Source organism: Barbus barbus, assembly GCF_936440315.1.
Source record: "Barbus barbus genome assembly, chromosome: 5".
Taxonomy (NCBI): domain Eukaryota; kingdom Metazoa; phylum Chordata; class Actinopteri; order Cypriniformes; family Cyprinidae; genus Barbus; species Barbus barbus.
In genome coordinates, this window is record NC_136733.1 from 24,343,259 (window position 1) to 24,363,561 (window position 20,303).

The window sequence follows — 20,303 nt, forward strand, 5'->3', positions numbered from 1 at the left end:
CAGAAAAAGAACATCATACCAACAGTAAAATATGGTGGTGGTAGTGTGATGGTCTGGGGCTGTTTTGCTGCTTCAGGACCTGGAAGACTTGCTGTGATAAATGGAACCGTGAATTCAGCTGTCTACCAAAAAATCCTGAAGGACAATGTCCGGCCATCTGTTCGTGACCTCAAGCTGAAGCAAACTTGAGTTCTGCAGCAGGACAATGATCCAAAACACACCAGCAAATCCACCTCTGAATGGTTGAAGAAAAACAAAATGAAGACTTTGGAGTGGCCTAGTCAAAGTCCTGACCTGAATTCGTATTGAGATGCTGTGGCATGACCTTAAAAAAGGCGGTTCATGCTCGAAAACCCTCCAATGTGGCTGAATTATAACAATTCTGCCAAGATGAGTGGGCCAAAATTCCTCCACAGCGCTGTAACAGACTCATTGCAAGTTATCGCAAACGCTTGATCGCAGTTGTTGCTGCTAAGGGTGGCCCAACCAGTTATTAGGTTTAGGGGGCAAGCACTTTTTCACACAGGGCCATGTGGGCTTGGATTTTGTTTTCCCTTCATAATAAAAAACTTCATTCAAAAACTGCATGTTGTGTTTACTTGTGTTATCTTTGATTAATATTTAAATTTGTTTGATGATCTGAAATATTAAAGTGTGACAAACATGCAAAAAAAAAAAAAAAATCAGGAAGGGGGCCAACACTTTTTCACACCACTGTATATCTCAGCATGTGTTCCCGCTGGCAGAGGACCTCCTCTAAAGTCTCAGCATCAGTCTGCCTGAAGCACTCTCCTTAGAGGCCTGTTTAGTACTGCGTGGCTGTTAAATCATCCATATGGATGAGATGGTCTCCTGTCGCAGCTGCATCAATGTGGGTCAGGCTGTCATAGAGGCGGCCTAGTTTTAACTACCTGTGCCACTTTTTTAGTGGGATCTGTTAGAGCTCCAGGGTAGGAAGGATCAAGGTGACTGAGACTAATCAGTACTTTGTGGTTCCATAAGTAAGTTAAGGTGAAACTTTGAGAAATGTCTTGAGCCTAAATCAAACCCATATGACGTAGACTACTGATGTAAAAAATCCTGGTACTTTGGTATTTTAGTCAATGCTAAGAGAACAGAACCAATAGAAAGATGCTTGGCTTGAAAGTTGCCTTTATGCAGACTATTGACAATGGACAGTTTTAGTCTGAAAATTTGTCTTATTGTACAATTAGTTGTTTTTTTTAATCTGTCAGTGCAGTAACACAAAATAGACTTTCTTTGTCTGCACAAAAAAAATATATGTATATATACTATGCATGTATGTGTATATATCTATATCTATATATAGCATAGATAGTGCTATGCTCTTGCTTTAATGAAATATGAATTGCTAAAATCTCTGCTCACCTCCTCAATGTAACTCTCCATGAAGGATCCACGAAACATGGCTGCCATCCAATCACAGCTTGAGATGAGCAGTGGCTTGTGGGCTGGCAGATGTCCATCGTCCAATCGAAACACCACATCTAAAACCGGGAGGAAAAGAGCACACATCTCGGCGTGTGTCACAGAGTCGAGGCTACAGAGGGGGAGACAGGTGGACGGACGAACAGAGAGACAGACGAAGAGACAGATAGACACATAGACCAATAATAAATAGACAGATTGACAAGGCTAAGGATAAGACAGAAAATGTGAAGGGAAGGCCAGGCTGGGACCATGTTGTGGGAAAATTTATTTTAGCAGCAAATTCTTTAGAGACTGACATGGATGACTCCACGTGTTCATTGTGGCTCACTAACTATGTTAAAAAACAGAAGATATGGGACAGGTTGTTGAGCAGTATGCTGTGGGTATTAGGAGGGCATGATGGGAAAAAAAGCACCTAATTCAATTCAATGCAGATTTCTACTCTAGGTGGGGAGCAAACAAATCTCTAATGATTCAGTTTATAAACTTCTGCATACCCATAGGGAATGTACAAGTAGTCTTCAGGCCACAATGGAGATGAAAAACGTTCTGGTTTTCAAACATGAGAGAATCACCTTCATGGTTGGGTAATGAGATTATGACAATTGCAAATGATGCAATGAAATAAACAGGTGTAAATGGAGAATAAAGAAGTGTTGAAAAAGGTTAATTATGACAAACATGCACTCAACACATAAGATGTGACAACAGAGAGTAAGCGACACAGAAACCACAAAGCAGAAAAGCAAACTCCACTGGGTATTTCCTTAAAAACAACAAAGAGACAGAATATGAAGGAAAGGAAAAATAAATTGACTGTTCTAGAGTATGAACTATTCTATTTCAATTCCTCTGAATTCTGGAATTGAAAATAGAACTCATGAGACTCAAGTCAATGGCGTCACTACAAAAGCCTTTAGAATGTGACACACTGACAAGTAATGGAAATTAAGTACCCAATAACACCAGAACCTCGTGAAGAATCTGCACTATACAAATTAGGGCAGTTAATTTGACAAAAAATCTGTGAGAACTGTCCATTCATTTGTCATTCCCTCAACAACAGCAGCTTTTAAGTTGCTTGTTAAAGGTTATTATTGTAGGAGAAAAGGCTTGATTCAGCTTCTCAGTGTAAAAGGATGGAAGAGATAGCAGGGTATTTTTTATTATTATTTATGAGGATACGATTATTACAATTTGTCAGGACATTTGGGTCACATTTAGGTTTCCTTGTATGCACTGTGTTCTGGTTGTTTAATTTGTTTTAGTTTGACTCTATAAAGTATGAATTTATAGATAGATAGATAGATAGATAGATAGATAGATAGATAGATAGATAGATAGATAGATAGATAGATAGATAGATAGATAGATAGATAGATAGATAGATAGATAGATAGATAGATAGATAGATAGATAGATAGATAGATAGATAGATAGATAGATAGATAGATAGATAGATAGATAGATAGATAGATAGATAGATAGATAGATAGATAGATAGATAGATAGATAGATAGATAGATAGATAGATAGATAGATAGATAGATAGATAGATAGATAGATAGATAGATAGATAGATAGATAGATAGATAGATAGATAGATAGATAGATAGATAGATAGATAGATAGATAGATAGATAGATAGATAGATAGATAGATAGATAGATAGATAGATAGATAGATAGATAGATAGATAGATAGATAGATAGATAGATAGATAGATAGATAGATAGATAGATAGATAGATAGATAGATAGATAGATAGATAGATAGATAGATAGATAGATAGATAGATAGATAGATAGATAGATAGATAGATAGATAGATAGATAGATAGATAGATAGATAGATAGATAGATAGATAGATAGATAGATAGATAGATAGATAGATAGATAGATAGATAGATAGATAGATAGATAGATAGATAGATAGATAGATAGATAGATAGATAGATAGATAGATAGATAGATAGATAGATAGATAGATAGATAGATAGATAGATAGATAGATAGATAGATAGATAGATAGATAGATAGATAGATAGATAGATAGATAGATAGATAGATAGATAGATAGATAGATAGATAGATAGATAGATAGATAGATAGATAGATAGATAGATAGATAGATAGATAGATAGATAGATAGATAGATAGATAGATAGATAGATAGATAGATAGATAGATAGATAGATAGATAGATAGATAGATAGATAGATAGATAGATAGATAGATAGATAGATAGATAGATAGATAGATAGATAGATAGATAGATAGATAGATAGATAGATAGATAGATAGATAGATAGATAGATAGATAGATAGATAGATAGATAGATAGATAGATAGATAGATAGATAGATAGATAGATAGATAGATAGATATTTCAGATTGCTTACCGGCAAAGGCGCCCTTGCTCAGGCACTCTTTGATGCGGTTGGCACGACGCACATGGAAGGCTTTGGTGATCTCTTGGTTCATGAAGCTCTCACGGTTCAGGACGTTGGCCACCATCATACGCAGGTCGAAGACCTCCAGAAGCTCGGCGATGGTGGCCACCTGCATCAGATCCCCACGCGTTTCATCCAGGTGACCTGTATAAAGGTACTGCAGCACTGCCTGAAAAAGCAGAAAGAAGGGATAACAGATAATTTGACACGGTCATTGAAATTTTATAGATATTTCAACTGAGAATCTTATTAAACATGCTATCGATTAAGTCACTTAAGTGTGTTCTTACCTGGAAAGGCCCTTTCTGAATAAGATCATCCATTGACACTACTGTCATGAGTCTCGGCCGACCTGTCACAGGGTCATCCACCATCTCCAAGTATACCCCCAAGAAACCACGCCCCCATCCCAAAAGAGCACGGCCTGCTCCCAGGGGTCCTATAGAGCGCTGGTCCCTGGCAGGCAGAGCGTTATCGCTCTGTGAAGTCCTCAGTGAGCCTTGCTGCAACATGAGCAGCCTGTTTGAACCCCTAGTGCCTCCTTCACCCTCCTTATCAATGTCCAGGCTCTTGGCACGCCCAGCCTGCTCTTTGGCTCCTCTTCGGCTTTGTTCCTCTTCCTCACTGCCCTCTGAGCTCTCCTCACCCTCCTGCTCCATCCCTGCCACTTCAAGATCCATAGTGAATAGGTCATAGAACTTTGAGCAGGAAGTGGCCAGGTACATCTTATGGGCAAAGACACGAGTGGCCCCGGCTTGGAGGAGGAACAGGACGTCTGCACACAACGGCTGGCAGAAAAGAGAGTCCGGACCTTCTCCATCAATAGGAGGAGGATCAGGGATGCCCACCACAGGTCGTGGTGGTCTGGGAGGAAGAAAGGGGGCCTGGAGGGGGGCCTGGAGGAGGGGACGCTGAACCTTCTTTAGATGGGACTTCCAGAACTGAAGGTGGCGTCGAGAGATGAGTGCAGCACGGATAGCATTGTCAAACACATCCTTTACACCGAACTGAGCGACGATGCTTGTTTCATAGTATGGAATGCCAAGTTCCTTAGCGACCTCGTGGCCTCGCTCTGGGGGAAGAATGTCTGTGGGTTTGATGGATCTAAGAGGGGATAGTTGAATAAAAAAAAAAAAAGCATTATCAAAGCTAGACAGACCATTCAAAATCTGGGGTCTGTAATCTTTTTTTAATGTAAAAAAAAAAAAAGTCTCTTATGCTCACCAAGGCTGCATTGATTTGATCAAAAACAGTAAAACAGATATTGTGAAATATTATTACAATTTAAAACTAATTTTGAGCAGCCAATTCTCTAGTCTTCTGGGTCACATGATCCTTCAGAAATCATTCTACTATGCTGTTTTGATGCTCGAGAAACATTTCTTCCTATTATCTGTTCTCTATTATTAACTGTTATTCTGTTTAATATATTTGTTGAAACTGTGATACACTATTTTATTATTATTCAGATCAGTTCATTTAATCAATTCTGATTTAATGCAACCTTGCTGAATAAAAGTATTAATATTTTAAAAGTATTAAAATATATATCTGATTCTTTTTTCATTTTCTAGATTTTTTTTATTATTATAAAAAAAAACATTTGTATTCTATGTAAATGTATCTATTTTGACCATTAAAATTATTTTACAAAAATTATTTATAGATATATGTTGAATGATATTAGAGCCTATATTTTTAATGAAAGGGATAGCATAATAGCAACAGACTAGATCAGCCTATAAGTTATGAGGAATAGCAAAGAAGTTTAAAATAGAAAGAACAACTAATTACGTAATACTGCCACGAATTTCAATAATTATTTAAACTATACAAACAGCAGCAACAACATGCCACTGAGAGACTTTTGTCCCAAATCTGAGGGTCTATCTTTAACTTTTCACTTCAAAATAAAAATGTTTGTTTACACATAAATCTTAATGAATTTATATGTCCCATATTAACAATAAACACAGAAAACTTCTAAAATAAATGACATTTACAGAAAACTTCAAATACAAGAGATTTTTTTTTTTTTTTAAATGTTTATATATTAGAGGAGGTATTTCACCCATCTAACCCTACAAGCCATCAAAGGCAAGTGCAGTAAATGCATAACTGACTACAAACGTAAAAACACAGTAACAATACAATAACCCTCTCAAAACGGAAGACCCTGAAAACTTTTCATGCTGAAGTTTAATAACAGAATATGTGCTATGAGTGGGTGTAGGATGTGGTCCGTACTTGGCCAGAGGCCGGCGAGCCCTGTTAACAGCGTCCAGATCAGCATAGCGCAGGTCCAGCTGGCAGCCCACCAGGATGATCGGGGTGCGGGGGCAGAAGTGCTTAATCTCAGGGAACCACATGGTGCGAACATGTCGCAGGGAGTTCGGATTGGCCAAAGAGAAGCACAGCACTACCACATCTGATCTAAACACACAAAGACAAAGAAATCGGTTTATTTTAAGAGAATACATCCGAAGAAATCATGTAATAGGCAGGAAATTGGCAAACCCTGGACACTAATCATCCTACACAGAGTGGACAGTGAATCACTGTTTTTGGAATAAAAACTGTGAAATGCAACAAATAATCATAATCAGTCTTTTGTGAAATGAAAACTGTGGTAGGACCATTTTCCCAGAGGCGTGAACAAACTTCATAAAGAAACTGAGTGAGCGAGCAGCCAAATAGAGTAATGATTGTTAGATTGTGTGTATTAATGCATGTGTGCTCTTCCAGTGCATGTGTGAGCACACAAGGTGTTGTGCAAGTCATTAAAGCATCTCGTCTGAATAACCAGCGCTGGTATAATAATAGCGAGTTGTCCGAGCATGTCATATTTCACAGCTGCACTCAAAAGCTCATCATGTGAGACCAGCATCCACAAGAATGACTAATGGAGCACCGCATTGTTGTTGAAATGTAAACAGACTTGGTCTAGCGGATTTTATCACAGTTATGCATTTACACTGGAAAGTGCTCATGTTTATAGATATAATATGACAGCCAATGTTTCTCGGACAACATTTCTAAGATATTTTCTAAAGTTATAATCTTTCTAGAAAATACTTATTGATGACAAAGTGAAAATCTAGAGGGACTTTCTCAAAAAAGTTGTTTTATTATTGCCAAACACCTCATGTGTGATGATGAAACAAAGGAATTTCCTGAAAACATAAAATTACCAAAGTGGACAAACATGTTTACTTCCTTTGGAAATACATTTTCTTGTATGGTAATGTTGACATTGCAATGGGATTGCTCATATTTGCCCATTCCCATGTTTTTGTTGTTAAAAAAAAAACTGTCTCCCTCAAAAAGTGATTCCAATGATATCGGTCCTCTAGTTGTAATGTGGACTCTGCTATTCTTAGAACCATTTTTTAAATCAATATCTTTATTGTTATAGTCATCATGCTTAATGTGAATGGGCCTTAAGTCTCTTTACTAAACTAAGACACACTAAAGTATACGTACAAATAAACCTACAGTCTCCAGGGGTCAAAGTCGACATCCCAGTGTCTGTGCTTCTGTTGGTGTATGTATGTGGGAATGGGAATGTTTGCAAGAATGTGTGTAAATGGATCAGAGGTAAGGCAAATAAAAAACAAAACACAGACTAACACATCTACAGATCTATCCACAACCATTCACCATCTCTCAGTGAATAATAACTGTGTGTGCTGTAAAAGCCAGTGTTGAGGGTCATAAAGGACTGTGTTATGTAATCAGTGCATGTGGTGTTCTGTAGAGCACGTCTAAGTTCAAACTCCTGGCTGCATGTCTGCTTGACTACTCTGATCACAGACACGTATTTAAATATATAAATAAACCTAAACATTCTGAGGACAATATAGAAGACAAAAACCATAGTACATTGATGGTATAACACGGTAAATTAACATTGATTTACCAATCTGTTCAAAATGAACTTTTTGTATATATGCATGCATGATGCATTTATTTATGTATAAATGTGTGTTAGAACCTGAGCAGGGCTTCCCCGCTGAGTCATGGTTCCTCCAGAGATTTCAAAATAAGTTTGGATCCTTTCACTTGCGTTTCACAATGTGTTTTGTCAATTCCTGTTCACAAATAATTAAAGGACTCAGCTAGGCTTTGATAAACATTTTCAAGAAATGTTAAATGTGTCTGTGTGGGTGTGAATTTAGCTTAAGTAATAGACACCAGGGGTGAAGGTCACCTGATTTTGAGTTTCCATAACAGGGCACCACCATTAATAGTGCTTTATCAGCTGACTGCATTGCCTCAGTAATGTGCACACACACTGGACGTGTCTGATCTCACAGACACACATCCTGTGGATTCATTCACACAGATTTCTCAGTCTTCTGCTCTCTTTCTCTCTGTCTGCCACACAAGTACATACTTCAAACACACCACATTCACAACACTATTAAATTGTTAAATTATTGGATGAATTATATAATCAAAACCTTTTAGTCTACCAAGTATACAGCTTTTCAGTTTGGGGTCAGTAAGATTTTTTTAAAAGAAATGCATACTTTTATTCAGCAAGGATGCAATAAATTGATCAAAAGTGACAGTAAAGGCATTTATAATGTCAGAAACGATATCTATTTCAAAAGTTAATCAGACCACAAATATATAAATCAGCACAACTGTTTTCAACAATGATGATAATAAGAAATCTTTCTCAAGCATTTCTGAAAGATCATGAGACACTGAAGAATGGAGTAATGGCTGCTTTTTTCAAAAACATTTTAAAAATCTCACTGACCGCAAACCTTTAAATGGTCATTTATCTGATGTGTGGGTATTTTGTGTGGTCAAAGACCTGAGCTGGTAACACAAAATGCCTCAGGTTAAATCCAGTTTGTTTTCTCAGAAAACAAATGAATGTTTACTGAAAAACATACATATGATTGATAAAATGTATGAGGGAAACTGATCTCATACAGCACATCTGCTAAAATTATTTAAAGGGGTCATATGATGCGATTTCAAGTTTTCCTTTCTCTCTGGAGTGTTACAAGCTGTTCGTGCATAGATGAGATGCCTAAAGTTGCAAAGACTAAAGTCTCACACCCAAAGAGATATTCTTTATAAAAGTTAAGAGTCTGCCACGCCCCCTAAAACGGCTAATTTAAACACGCCCCCCACATGTCTACGTCACGATGTGGAAATATTTACGTAATGCTGCCCAAATGTTCACGCAAAGAAATAAGGAGTTGTTTCAGTATCTGCAGTTAGTGTTGATGCAGCCAGGGAGACCCTGTGTGTTTCTATGCGAAAGCAAAATAACTTTATTTGGCCTTCTGAAAGTAGATGCAATTAGGAATCATTGGTTAAGATTTGTTTACAACACAACCCAAATGTTCGAATTTGAGCAACACATTTTATGAATGACCGTTTTGTGAACCTAGGGTAGTACAAGGCTGGCTGTGCACGAAGGCTATTTCTAAAAAAAAGGGTCAATTCCGACTTTGCTATGACAATCTGGCGCTTCTGAATCAGCGACAGTAAGTATGTTTTGTTATTAGTTCAAGTATTTGCTATTGACTGCTCAAATGTGGAGTTTTGCACATAACGCATCGTGTGTGTTTGTGTGTATGTGTGTGTGTGAGGGGAACAGGGTCACATTACAGCGGAGTGTACAGCCCGTCAAAAATCGTCTTAACAGGGGCTTGTGCACTGCAAATACATACGAGCATCATCACCGTGTCTGTCACGTGACTCTGTTCCCCTTTTGGGCTTGAACAGATACAACTAACTTGAAAGCTGAAGCTCGCAATTATAGTAAGGGGCGTTGCATTTCCGATGCGTGCTTGTGGTGTTCGGCCAATCACAATGCACTAGGTCAGTTGGCCAATCAGAGCAGACTGCACTTGTTGGAAGGAGGGGCTTTGTAGAAAGCTACGCGTTTGAGAGAGGTCTTTAGAGGAACTACAATAATGTACAGTATTTGAAAAATAATGTGTTTTTGGAACATTAAAGCATGTCAACATATTCTGTTACACCAAATACACATCATTACATCATAAGACCCCTTTAAAGGGGTGGGCGATTTCACTTTTTTAAAGTTAGTTAGTGTGTAATGTTGCTGTTTGAGCATAAACAATATCTGCAAAGCTGTGCAATGCAAATGGAGATGTCGTCTTTTAAAATTCTGGCAGTTTAATGCCTACAAAAACGGCTTGTAGCGACTACAACGAGTTACTTCCCGAGTTTGTGATGTAACAAACCCAGATAAACCCCGCCCCTGCTGCACTGCTTTAGAGAAGAGGAAGAAACTAGGGGTGCACGAAAAAAACTATTCATTTATGAATTGAGATTCCATCTTCTAACGATTTTAATGGATTCAACAGTTCAAATGTTCTAAAGCAGCGGTTCTCAATCTTGTTCCTCACGTCTCCCTGCTCTGCATCTCTTTCTCTCTCATTCAGATCATCAGCTCAGTGAATACACTTATTTTCAAATAGCTATGAGAAGCGGTATGCATGGACGCGTGCGCGGTTGCCGTACTGTATTAAAGCTTTAATCAGAATAAAACCGTATATTAAAAGCTAACATAGTAGCATTTACAAATAACAGCGTATCTAAAAGTATGAGACAACAACAAACAAAAACGTAGACCTACCATTAAAAGCCGTGCTTGCACAGGTTCTGCACTATCCTCTTCACTAATATACTCTACGTCTCAATCGGGCTCAAATTGATAAGCAATATAGACGACGCCATTGTTTACAATACAACCGGAGCACATGCCGCTGAGGTGAGGGGCGGGACTTTTAGACGTGCACTAGAGGCAGATTGGCCAATCACAATACACATGAGGTAGGGGCTTCATAAAAGCAAGAAATGATCAGCGTGTTTATAGGAGAAGGGAGAGAGAGCGGTGTAGAATAAAGGTAAATTATGTGAAAAATATATATATATTTTTTTTTTAACGAAGCATTAACACAGGTTAGACTGGACCCCATAAACACAATCAAGCCTAGAAAAAAAACAATCAACCACCCCTTTAAAAATTACTCTAATTGCATCAGTTGTACCAGAATTTGTTTGCAGATGCCATGTTGTTTGATATTGTGTATTTAATGCAGTGGGATTCCTATATTTTAAGTGTGACTAGATGCCCAAATACTTCTGGGAGGCACTGTAAGAATTTAGGAACAGTGTCAATCTCCCTCATTCTCTGACCCCATCTCCCTTTTTGGCTCAGCTGCTACTGTGATCTGCTGCACTGCCCTGAGCCAAAGCACCACTGCTGATCCTCTGATCCTGCACTGCCCTGCGCTGTGCTGAGAATAAGAGCCTCCACGCAGTGCTCTTTGGCTAGGCTTACAGCACATTACCTTCCCAGCTGAGAGGATTATGGCAATAACCAAACCTTGGCAGGGCAACACATGCCACAGCCAAGAGTGGAGAGACACCAAAACAAACAAATGGAAGATTGATCTGAGGAATAGTATTGTGGGACATCAAGTGTATCAAGTGGTTTAATGCCATGGCCTAGTGGTTAACACACATGGCATGACACTGAGCACTATGAGTTCAAATCCAGCTCCATATTGTGTAACTGACCTGCCATAAGCGAAGCGTCTGTCTTTGTGATGATCTCCAAATGTGTCCCACAACCTGAGGGACACACTGACCTCGTCCACCACGTCTCGTGACCTCTCCAGCACCTAGACAAAATACTTTTGTTTAATTGTACCAGTACACCAATGCAAACACATTATATTCATAATACTGTGCAATGTAATCCTAAGTAAACTAAATTTTACATACAATTCTTATTTTAAATATTTTATTAGTATATTTGATTTAATATGCGTTTTAACGAGTTTAATATGTATAACTGTGCACAACACTTACAAATACATATACAAATAAATTATATATATCTCACAAAATGTGTTATGTACTGTATATATACACTGCTGTTTAAAAGTTCGGGATCAGTAAGATTTTGGTTATAAAGGCTGCATTTATTTGATAAAAAATACAGAAAAACAGTAATCTTGTGAAATATTATTACAAATTAAATTAACAGTTTATTTTAATATACTGTAAAATATAATTTATTCATGTGATGCAAAGCTGAATTTTCATCCTCCATTACTCCAGTCTTCAGTGTCACATGATCTTTCAGAAATCATTCTAATTTATTAACAATGTGCTGATTTATTATTAATGTTGGAAACAGTTGTGCTGCTTAATATTTTTTTTGGAATCTGTGATACTTTTTTCAGGATTCTTTGATGAATAAAAAGTTTAAAAGAACAGCACTATTCAAAAAATAAATCTTTTCTAACAATATAAGTTTATAAAAAATTACTGACCCCAAACATTTAAACAGTAGTGTATATTATTATTTATTATTTATTTTTTAAATAAATGCTGTTCTTTTTTATTTTTTATTCATCCAGGAATCCTGAAAAAAACAAAAAGTCAGAAAAAAACAAAAAAAACAAATCACAGGTTCCAAAAAATATATATAAGCAGTAAAAACTGTTTCCAACATTGGTAATAAATCAGCATATTAGAATGATTTCTGAAGGATCACGTGACACTGAAGACTTGAAGTAATGATGCTGAAAATTCAACTTTGCATCACAGGAATAAATTATGTTTTAAAGTATATTAAAATAGTAAACCATTATTTTATTTATTTCATAATATTACTGTTTTTCTGTATTTTTAATCAAATAAATGCAACTTTGATGAGAAAAAGACTTCTTTAAAAAAACATTTAAAATCTTTCTGATCCCAATCTTTTGAACGATAGTGTATAAATATGTGTGTGTGTGTGTGTATATTTCTTTATTTATATTTTACAATATATATTTCTCCCCTCTTTTTTAACCATTTTATATAAACTAAAGTATATAAATACACTCGTTAAACAGCTGATGTTTATATGTACTTTTCTATTTGACTAACTTTTCCACTACAATGTCAGACTTCCGGCAAATGAGATGTACGGTATTTATGTCAACACTCATTGCTCTTCAACATGTACACAATATGCCAAAGGTCTGCCCACCTCCTGGCACACACGGTATTGGTCGATGGCCCAGACAGTGGGCACGTGGGTGGCAAGCAGCTGGTACTGAGTAAGGGTGGCATTGCAGGCACGGGCACAGATCAGTCGGGTCTTGCCCACCGCGTTATCACCCACCACCACACACTTTATGGTCTCCACATTAGGTCGCTCATAATCTGTGTCTATATCCATGGAGAGGGCCCTGAAAGACAGAGAAGAAGAGAGATCATTTCAGTGATGCTAATCATCATTGAATTAATGAAAAACATGACAAAACTTATTTTTCTAATAGATTTCCATTTATTTTTAACTTTGAATGAATCAAAAATAAAAATAACGAGTTAAAAAAACATTCAATTCGGTCCATTCACTGTGGTGACTCAAATTGATGTCCACAATAATGAATGGCATCATCAATACTGACTACTCATTCACCAAATGTTCAAAGTTTAAAGAAAAATCTGGGTCAGGTGCTATTTCTGTCTGAGGAAGGAACAACAAAGACAGCCAACACAGTTCTGCACTTGGCTATACAGTGTTTCAAAGTGTTCGAGTTTCAAAGTGAACAAGTGCATCTTGCGCATTTTTTGTTTTTTTGAAAGTCGCACAAGAATCCAGATGAAGCTAACGGAGGTCAATGTTGATTTGTATGAGAGAACACAGCTAAACCAGACAGCATTAATATGCATGCTTTGCCCAAGATACTGAAACAAACCGCATTAACACAAACACTCACACAAACACTGACTCAGACCTCCTAAGTATCAAGACTGCAGAGAAAAGAAGAGAAAAAAAAAAAGACTCTGCTGAGGGATGCAGCTGAAACAAACCATTAGGAGACCTGCGTGCCAACACATATGACTGTAACTTAATATCCATGACAACTAGCAAGTTCTCTTTTAGGTTCAAACTAAAGATGTGAGATTGCTTTTTTTCCCCTAAAACAATGACAGATTTTTGTTTCGAAATGAATGCAGACATTTGTTGGACAAGCTGAACTGCGTTGCTTCAGAGAGAGTCACGTAAATGTGAGCATGCATGCATATAGCTGTGAAAACAAGAATCAATGTTAACACACCACTTTAATAAAAGAGGCCATATCAAATTAAATACAAATGATTTTGGGAACCGTAACTCCTCTGTGGCATTAAAAAGTGGCTTGGATTACCCTTGGCAAATGCACTAAAAGTGTACTGAGCCGCACAAATCAATTAGCTTTCCTGGAAACAATAAAGAATTCCCTTGAATAAACACACAGGCAAAACCCTTGGCCAACTAAGAGCAGTGCATTCTTTTGATACAGCTAAAGTGATACAGCTATCTACATTACAAGCCACCCTGAGCTCCGCTGTCCAAGTCAGCTAACGTTCCATAAAAAGAGCCCATGAAAGATTAATGCAGCCACTGTTTATTGTTCCACTGACAAAGACGTCACAGTTCTGGCCTCCAATGACATACTAAGGTCTAAAAATTATTCTCATTCATTCTGAGTAGCAAGGTGCCAATTCTGACCAAGATTAGCAAACTCAAAAACGGCCCATAATAGGTCAAGAGACGTTTTATCTAGAGCAGCGCTGTTCAGTTAATTCCTCGTGAGGGGAATGTTACAACCAGCTTTGAGATTTTGGATCAGTGAAGGAGTTTTCAGAGAAATGTTGTCAGTGGTAAGGGAGCTCTGGAGGAAGCTTCTTTCACAGGTTACATAACAATGGTGGCACAACGGGCTGACGAAGCTGAGCTGTAAATGTTACATCTTTGTATTACCTAACAGTAATCTTTATAACTGTTCTGTGAGAGTCATCAACATTTATAGAGGATGTTATAAAGGTGAAGATTATTATGACTGCATATTAAAAATGTTAAAATGATTAAAAACAAATTAGCGGGGAGACCTTAACCTAATTTTCAAAGAAACAGACTTGAGCATGTTTTCTCACCGTGTAAAAAGTAGGATGGTGGGTACAGAGGTGAGAGTGCAGGCGTATGCACTCAACCACAATGTTTCCACTATTTAACTCTATTTGAATATGTTTAAAAAAGCTACATTATCAACTTCTATACATGTTGGAAATGACATTCAAGGGATAGTTCACTGAAAAAGACAATTCTTTCATCATTTACTCATCGTCATGTCATTTTGAAAATTTATGATTCTTTGGAAAAGACATTTTTGATTTTTATAATTTCATAACAGTAATATTTACTAGGTTGGGGTCAGTAAGATTTTTTAAAATAAATTAATACTTTTATTCAGCAACATTAAAAGACATTTATAATGTTACCAAAGACTTCTACTTCAAATAAATGATGTTATCTTGAACTTTCTTTTCAACAAAGAATTCAAAAAAAAAAAAAAAAAAATTAATCACGTATCATTTCCACAAAAATATTAAGCAGGATCAAAATATTTCTGAAGGATCATGTGACACTGAAGACTGGATTAATTCATCTTTGCGTCACAGGAATAAATTAAATTTGAAAATACATTCATAATTTTAATTATCCTAAATTGTAAAAATCAAGTAAATGCAGCTTTGGTGAGAAAAAGAACAGTAGTGTAATATAACTGATATTCATTAAACAAAAAAAAAACGTTTGATCCACAAAATAAATTAATTCTTACAGGATGAGGATGATTAAATAACAAAATAATTTAAATTTTTTAAGGAACACTTGGTGAGAATGTCTACAAAAAGAGTATAAAGTTTCCTTTTGTGACACACAACACAACAAATGTGTATAATAAACGCAATGATACCAGAGACATGGTGTCTCATGAAGCTTTTAGCAGAGTCAGTTGAGTGAGTCAGTGTTTTGTCATGGGGAATGAGACGAGCAGTGTGCCACACTAACACTTGTTTTAGTGACAGGCAGTGACAGTGGGAGGTAAGGTCTGAGAATGAGTGAGAGGGAAAGAAAGAGAGAGATGAGACGCGTGGCAGACGCCCACTCCATTCACAAACACTGTACGGCCCACACAACAGTTCGTCTGCTTGTATTCAGTCCTGCCAGCCTCAGTGTGTGTGCCTGATTATGTAGGTAGATAGAGAGAAGAATATCATAGCAAGTGGACCAACTACAACCCACAAGCAAATATGACAGTTAACGAACAATAAACTGGTTTGATAGGCTATAATAACTTATTATATAGTGCTCTCAAGCTTTCTTTCTCCACATATGTCTTGTGGAAACCACTAAAACTGAAGTTTGGATTTAAACAAAATATTTTGAGGATCTAAATCTCAAACAAAACTATTTTTCAGTAAGTTTGACCGTCCTTTCCTTCTCTGTATACATCTGTCTTTCTAGACAGCCAGGCAACAGAGACTTGCTCACCCCGCCTGCACTGTATGTGTCTGTGTGTTACATAACAGCTCCAGTGGCAAAGGCTGCTCTCTCTGCTGTCACATAACCCGAATTCACGACTAACCCTTGCTCTAACAGAGCACCTGCAAACCCTTTTATTAAAACACTTAAAAAATAAAACATCCAAATATACAAACTAAATCAACCCTAACCATATAAACATACACACTGGATGTTAACCCCCTGCCTGTCATAGTGACCTAATTTCTGTAGTTTCCACCAATGCTTCATGCCAAGCTTTTTGCCCTGAGCATGTCTGCATGGGTGTTTATAAAGGCATATTTATAAGCATTTATAGAGGGGACGTGTAAAGACAGGCTCTGCCATGAGCGTAGACGACTTATGTAACGTGGTGGTCTCCTGCCTGCCAGTAAACAAGATAAAGTAGAGCAGCGTTTTGCTGCGCACCAGACTTGACACAGTATTTCCAAATACCCAACCGTTCCAAAATACTGTCCTCTGGCAAACACTGAGCTAACCAATGCACGACCGCAGCGTAGCACCTTGGAGTGTCTTACACCATATGCCTCTGAACTGCAAAGATGTCTCTTAGTGGATCGATCACATTTTATAGCTGGGCCGCAAAGTCGTTCAGAGTGCTGAGTCCTCCAGATCAGCCAATGAGTTAGATCTTTCTCCTTAATGCCATCAGTCACTGGGGAGTAACAGAGGAATTAACCACTGAAACACTGGGTTTAGCTAATCCTACTGTGTCAGCATGTCTGGTAGTGGTTTCAGTGAAAAACATTAAGGGCGTTTTATTTACTTCACATGCAGTGGTCACTTTAAGTCACATTTAATGTATGAATGTATTTGCATTTTATAACAAAATAACCAACCAAGTAAATATTATTTAAAATAAATATTCCACATATACAAAAACAAAAAGCCAAAAAAAAAAAAAAAAGAAAAAAAAAAAAAGTTTATATTATGAACAATAAATCCAAATAGCTAAATTCAAAATGATGAAAATGATTAATTATTATATATGTTGTGTCTAAACTAAATGTTTGTGTTATATAAATCAAAGTGTGAAAATCAAGTGATTAACTTTACACTTGTTGTTTCGTACATCACACCTTTAAACTGATTGAAAACCGGCATGTAAAATTAAAAATAACTTGCATAATCTTTCATTATAAATCATTACAGGCTTTTTGCTTACTGATCCCTATATATACAGTAGTTTTATAGATATGTAATATTAATTATACTTTCAGCGTTCTGATACTGATACCACTGGCACACACACCTGTGGATACTCTGCTTGGACATCTGGGTGAACTTGAGGAGAACTGACTTCCTACATGCATTAAAAATCCACTTTGAGACCAAGTATGGCTCAAAAAAAAAAAACAGCATTTTTCACAGCCACATGGTTTGATATTTAGTCATTTATTATTTTGTTATATTAGTGTGAAGTAAATGTCCAAAATTGTCCAAAAACTTTTTGGGAGCAATATATCCCATCTGCTGGTATTTTCCCATGATCCTTGAACTGACTGCAGTGGCAGTCTACTCACACTCATGCTGTTCATGCCATACGGTCATGTCAGCAAGAACAACAATTTACTGCAATTACACAGCGAGACGTGCAAAAGTCAAGATGATTCATAACAAAGCGACCCACAAATGAAGTCTTAAGCAGGAGTTTAACTATTTAGCACAGTGGCCCACATGGACTACAGCGTCATGAGTCCTATGGACCTAAGCTGTCATGTGCACTATAGATATAGCTGTACCTTCACCCTTGAGAGCAAACTCAGCAATGAGAGACTCATTAAAAATCAGCCATGGAAAAAGCAAAGGCTTCAGCTCTCAATGGACCAGCTAAAGTGAATGTTTTCAAACAGTGCTGATAGCGGCGGCTTATCTGAGATCACTTTTGCTATGGATGATTGCTTAACATTTGTATTTGTATGCTTATCAACACATGTCACTCTGATCAAATATTGCCAGATAAGTTAAGCATACCAAAAAAGCTGGTTACAAATTGTAATATAGTCACAGCAAATGAGAAAGCACACTACAATTGTGTTATCAGGTACTGAACAGCATGACAGAGCAGGATGTTCACTGCAGTACGTAATGAGTGTGTAGCAGCAGTTGATTTCTGACAAGTAATGACTGAACAATATAACAGTCACATCATAAAATGATTACTGAATCAGCAAATGACTAAAACGCTTCACTTTATCCCTAGATTATAATGGACAAAGAGTCAGTAAGATCTCACAATAGCATTAGGGGAGAGCTTGGCTCATGCCTACAAAGAAACAAACAATAAAAACATGTACCATGGTGGAATTTCGGAGAAGTCAAATGCTCAAGATATTTCCTGCGATTAGATCAGGTGTAAAGGCATTGTGTTAAACGTGTAGGGGCAGCCATTCCCCAGCTTCTAAACCCACATTCACACTTCTAAGAAGCCCTAATTAAGCACACATTCAGAATGAGCTTCATTGAGAAACATAAACCAGTTGTGAATTCTCTCAGTAAGAGGATTCCTCGCTTTAAGATGAAACAGACTGCCAGTGAATAAAATGTAAGCTCATATAATACAGAGAGAAAAAGATGCAAGAAAAGGTGAGCCAAGCCCATGCTCACCACCGAATCAGAGTGTGCAGTGGGAAATGAAATCATACACACACAGAAAAAAAAAAACCATACTATGAAGACTGAGAGGAAGCATAGCAACGAATTGGCCATGTGGCTGCTCGAACGCATTCGACCACATCAGTGTCTACACCACAAAAGCAATCCGGTTGAATTCGTTTTCCACTACTTCCGGAAGTGGTCAAAAGTAGACGAGCTCAAAACATTTCACACCCCGTTTACACCTGTATTTAGCGTTGTCCACTTGTGATCCGATCGACCAAAACGCATCTTAATACCAAGTGTATACAGGGCCTAATTTAAATTATGCCTTTTAATTTCTAATATCATTTGAATATTGATATTATTTAAGTACAAAATTCAAATTTAGTTTTTCAGCCATTTTGACAGCCCTACTGGGATGCATTATAATTGTTGCTGGTAACACTTGAAATCTTTTATGAAATGTTTTTTATTGAACTACAGCAAGACTGTAATTCATTCTATCAATTCTAAAAAAGCAACTGTGATTAATAAAATAGCCTACAAAATGTTAATAACTTAAAGTACATTCATAAAAACATAACTAGTAAGAAGTGAATAGCTGATACAGATTAACCATACCTAGAAATTACTTGCTAGCAACGAAGTAGCATTTACTTGTCACTGGTGGGATAGTGACTAGCAGAAAAGGCTTAAATTGAAATGCATGAGTGGTGACTAACTGAACTGATACTAATCAGTAGTAGTATATGAATGGATGAGTGAGTAGGCCTACTAGTATCTAATGACTTATTAGAATGAATATATGTTAAACCGGCTTGCCATACGTTTCCAACATCAAGCGCTTAGGATGGGCGGTGGTTAATGTGTGACTGTGTTTTTACAAGTCGTTTTTAATGCAGTGTTGACTGTAAGAATGCAACAGTAATTGAGAATCCGCAGACAAATGCTGCACGATTGTCGCGTGGTGAAACAAAGTGCAATTTCTCCACCCTACCTTCCGACGCTTCCAGAATTTACCCACATGCCAGTCCGCGCGTGGTTCCCTCCTGGCTCCCGTTAAACCGGGTGCAGGAGATCAGATAAACCCGTTAAATGACTAAGACGTCACTGGAAAACTCTCGACTGTTTTGTGTTCAACTCGCTGGCGTGTCACGGCTGACACAAAGGCAGCATCTTCACACTCGCCTTCCCTGCAGAGCTGAAAGAGATCCCCTGAATCAAGTTTGCAGAATGCAGTGCAGTGTGCTACATCTATCCCTCGCTCTCTCAACGATACCTCTTTTTCCTGAAATTACTGACATTTATAGGAAAGCTCTCATTTTGGGGCGTTCGTTGGTGTGTTATTGTTTCTACAGCTGATTTCGACAATGACACGCCTCTACTCGTGCGTC

General features: G+C 37.4%; 1 protein-coding gene across 3 annotated transcripts in view; it reads right to left on the reverse strand.

The window, feature by feature from the left end:
* LOC306870433 (rho-related BTB domain-containing protein 1-like) overlaps positions 1-20,303 on the reverse strand; it is a 50,352-nt gene that overhangs the window by 13,465 nt on the left and 16,584 nt on the right. For 2 of the 3 annotated variants that reach the window (XM_079417702.1, XM_079417701.1), the window contains exons 3-8: positions 12,946-13,147; positions 11,481-11,584; positions 6,153-6,338; positions 4,196-5,009; positions 3,855-4,074; positions 1,390-1,508 (exon numbers count right to left, since the gene is read on the reverse strand). In XM_079417702.1, coding sequence (XP_079273828.1) covers positions 1,390-1,508; positions 3,855-4,074; positions 4,196-5,009; positions 6,153-6,338; positions 11,481-11,584; positions 12,946-13,137 — 1,635 coding nt within the window. In that variant the 5' untranslated portion in view covers positions 13,138-13,147. Of the gene's footprint in view, positions 1-1,389; positions 1,509-3,854; positions 4,075-4,195; positions 5,010-6,152; positions 6,339-11,480; positions 11,585-12,945; positions 13,148-19,906; positions 20,299-20,303 lie in introns of those variants that run through there. The other variant, XM_079417700.1, reaches the window with a different exon arrangement.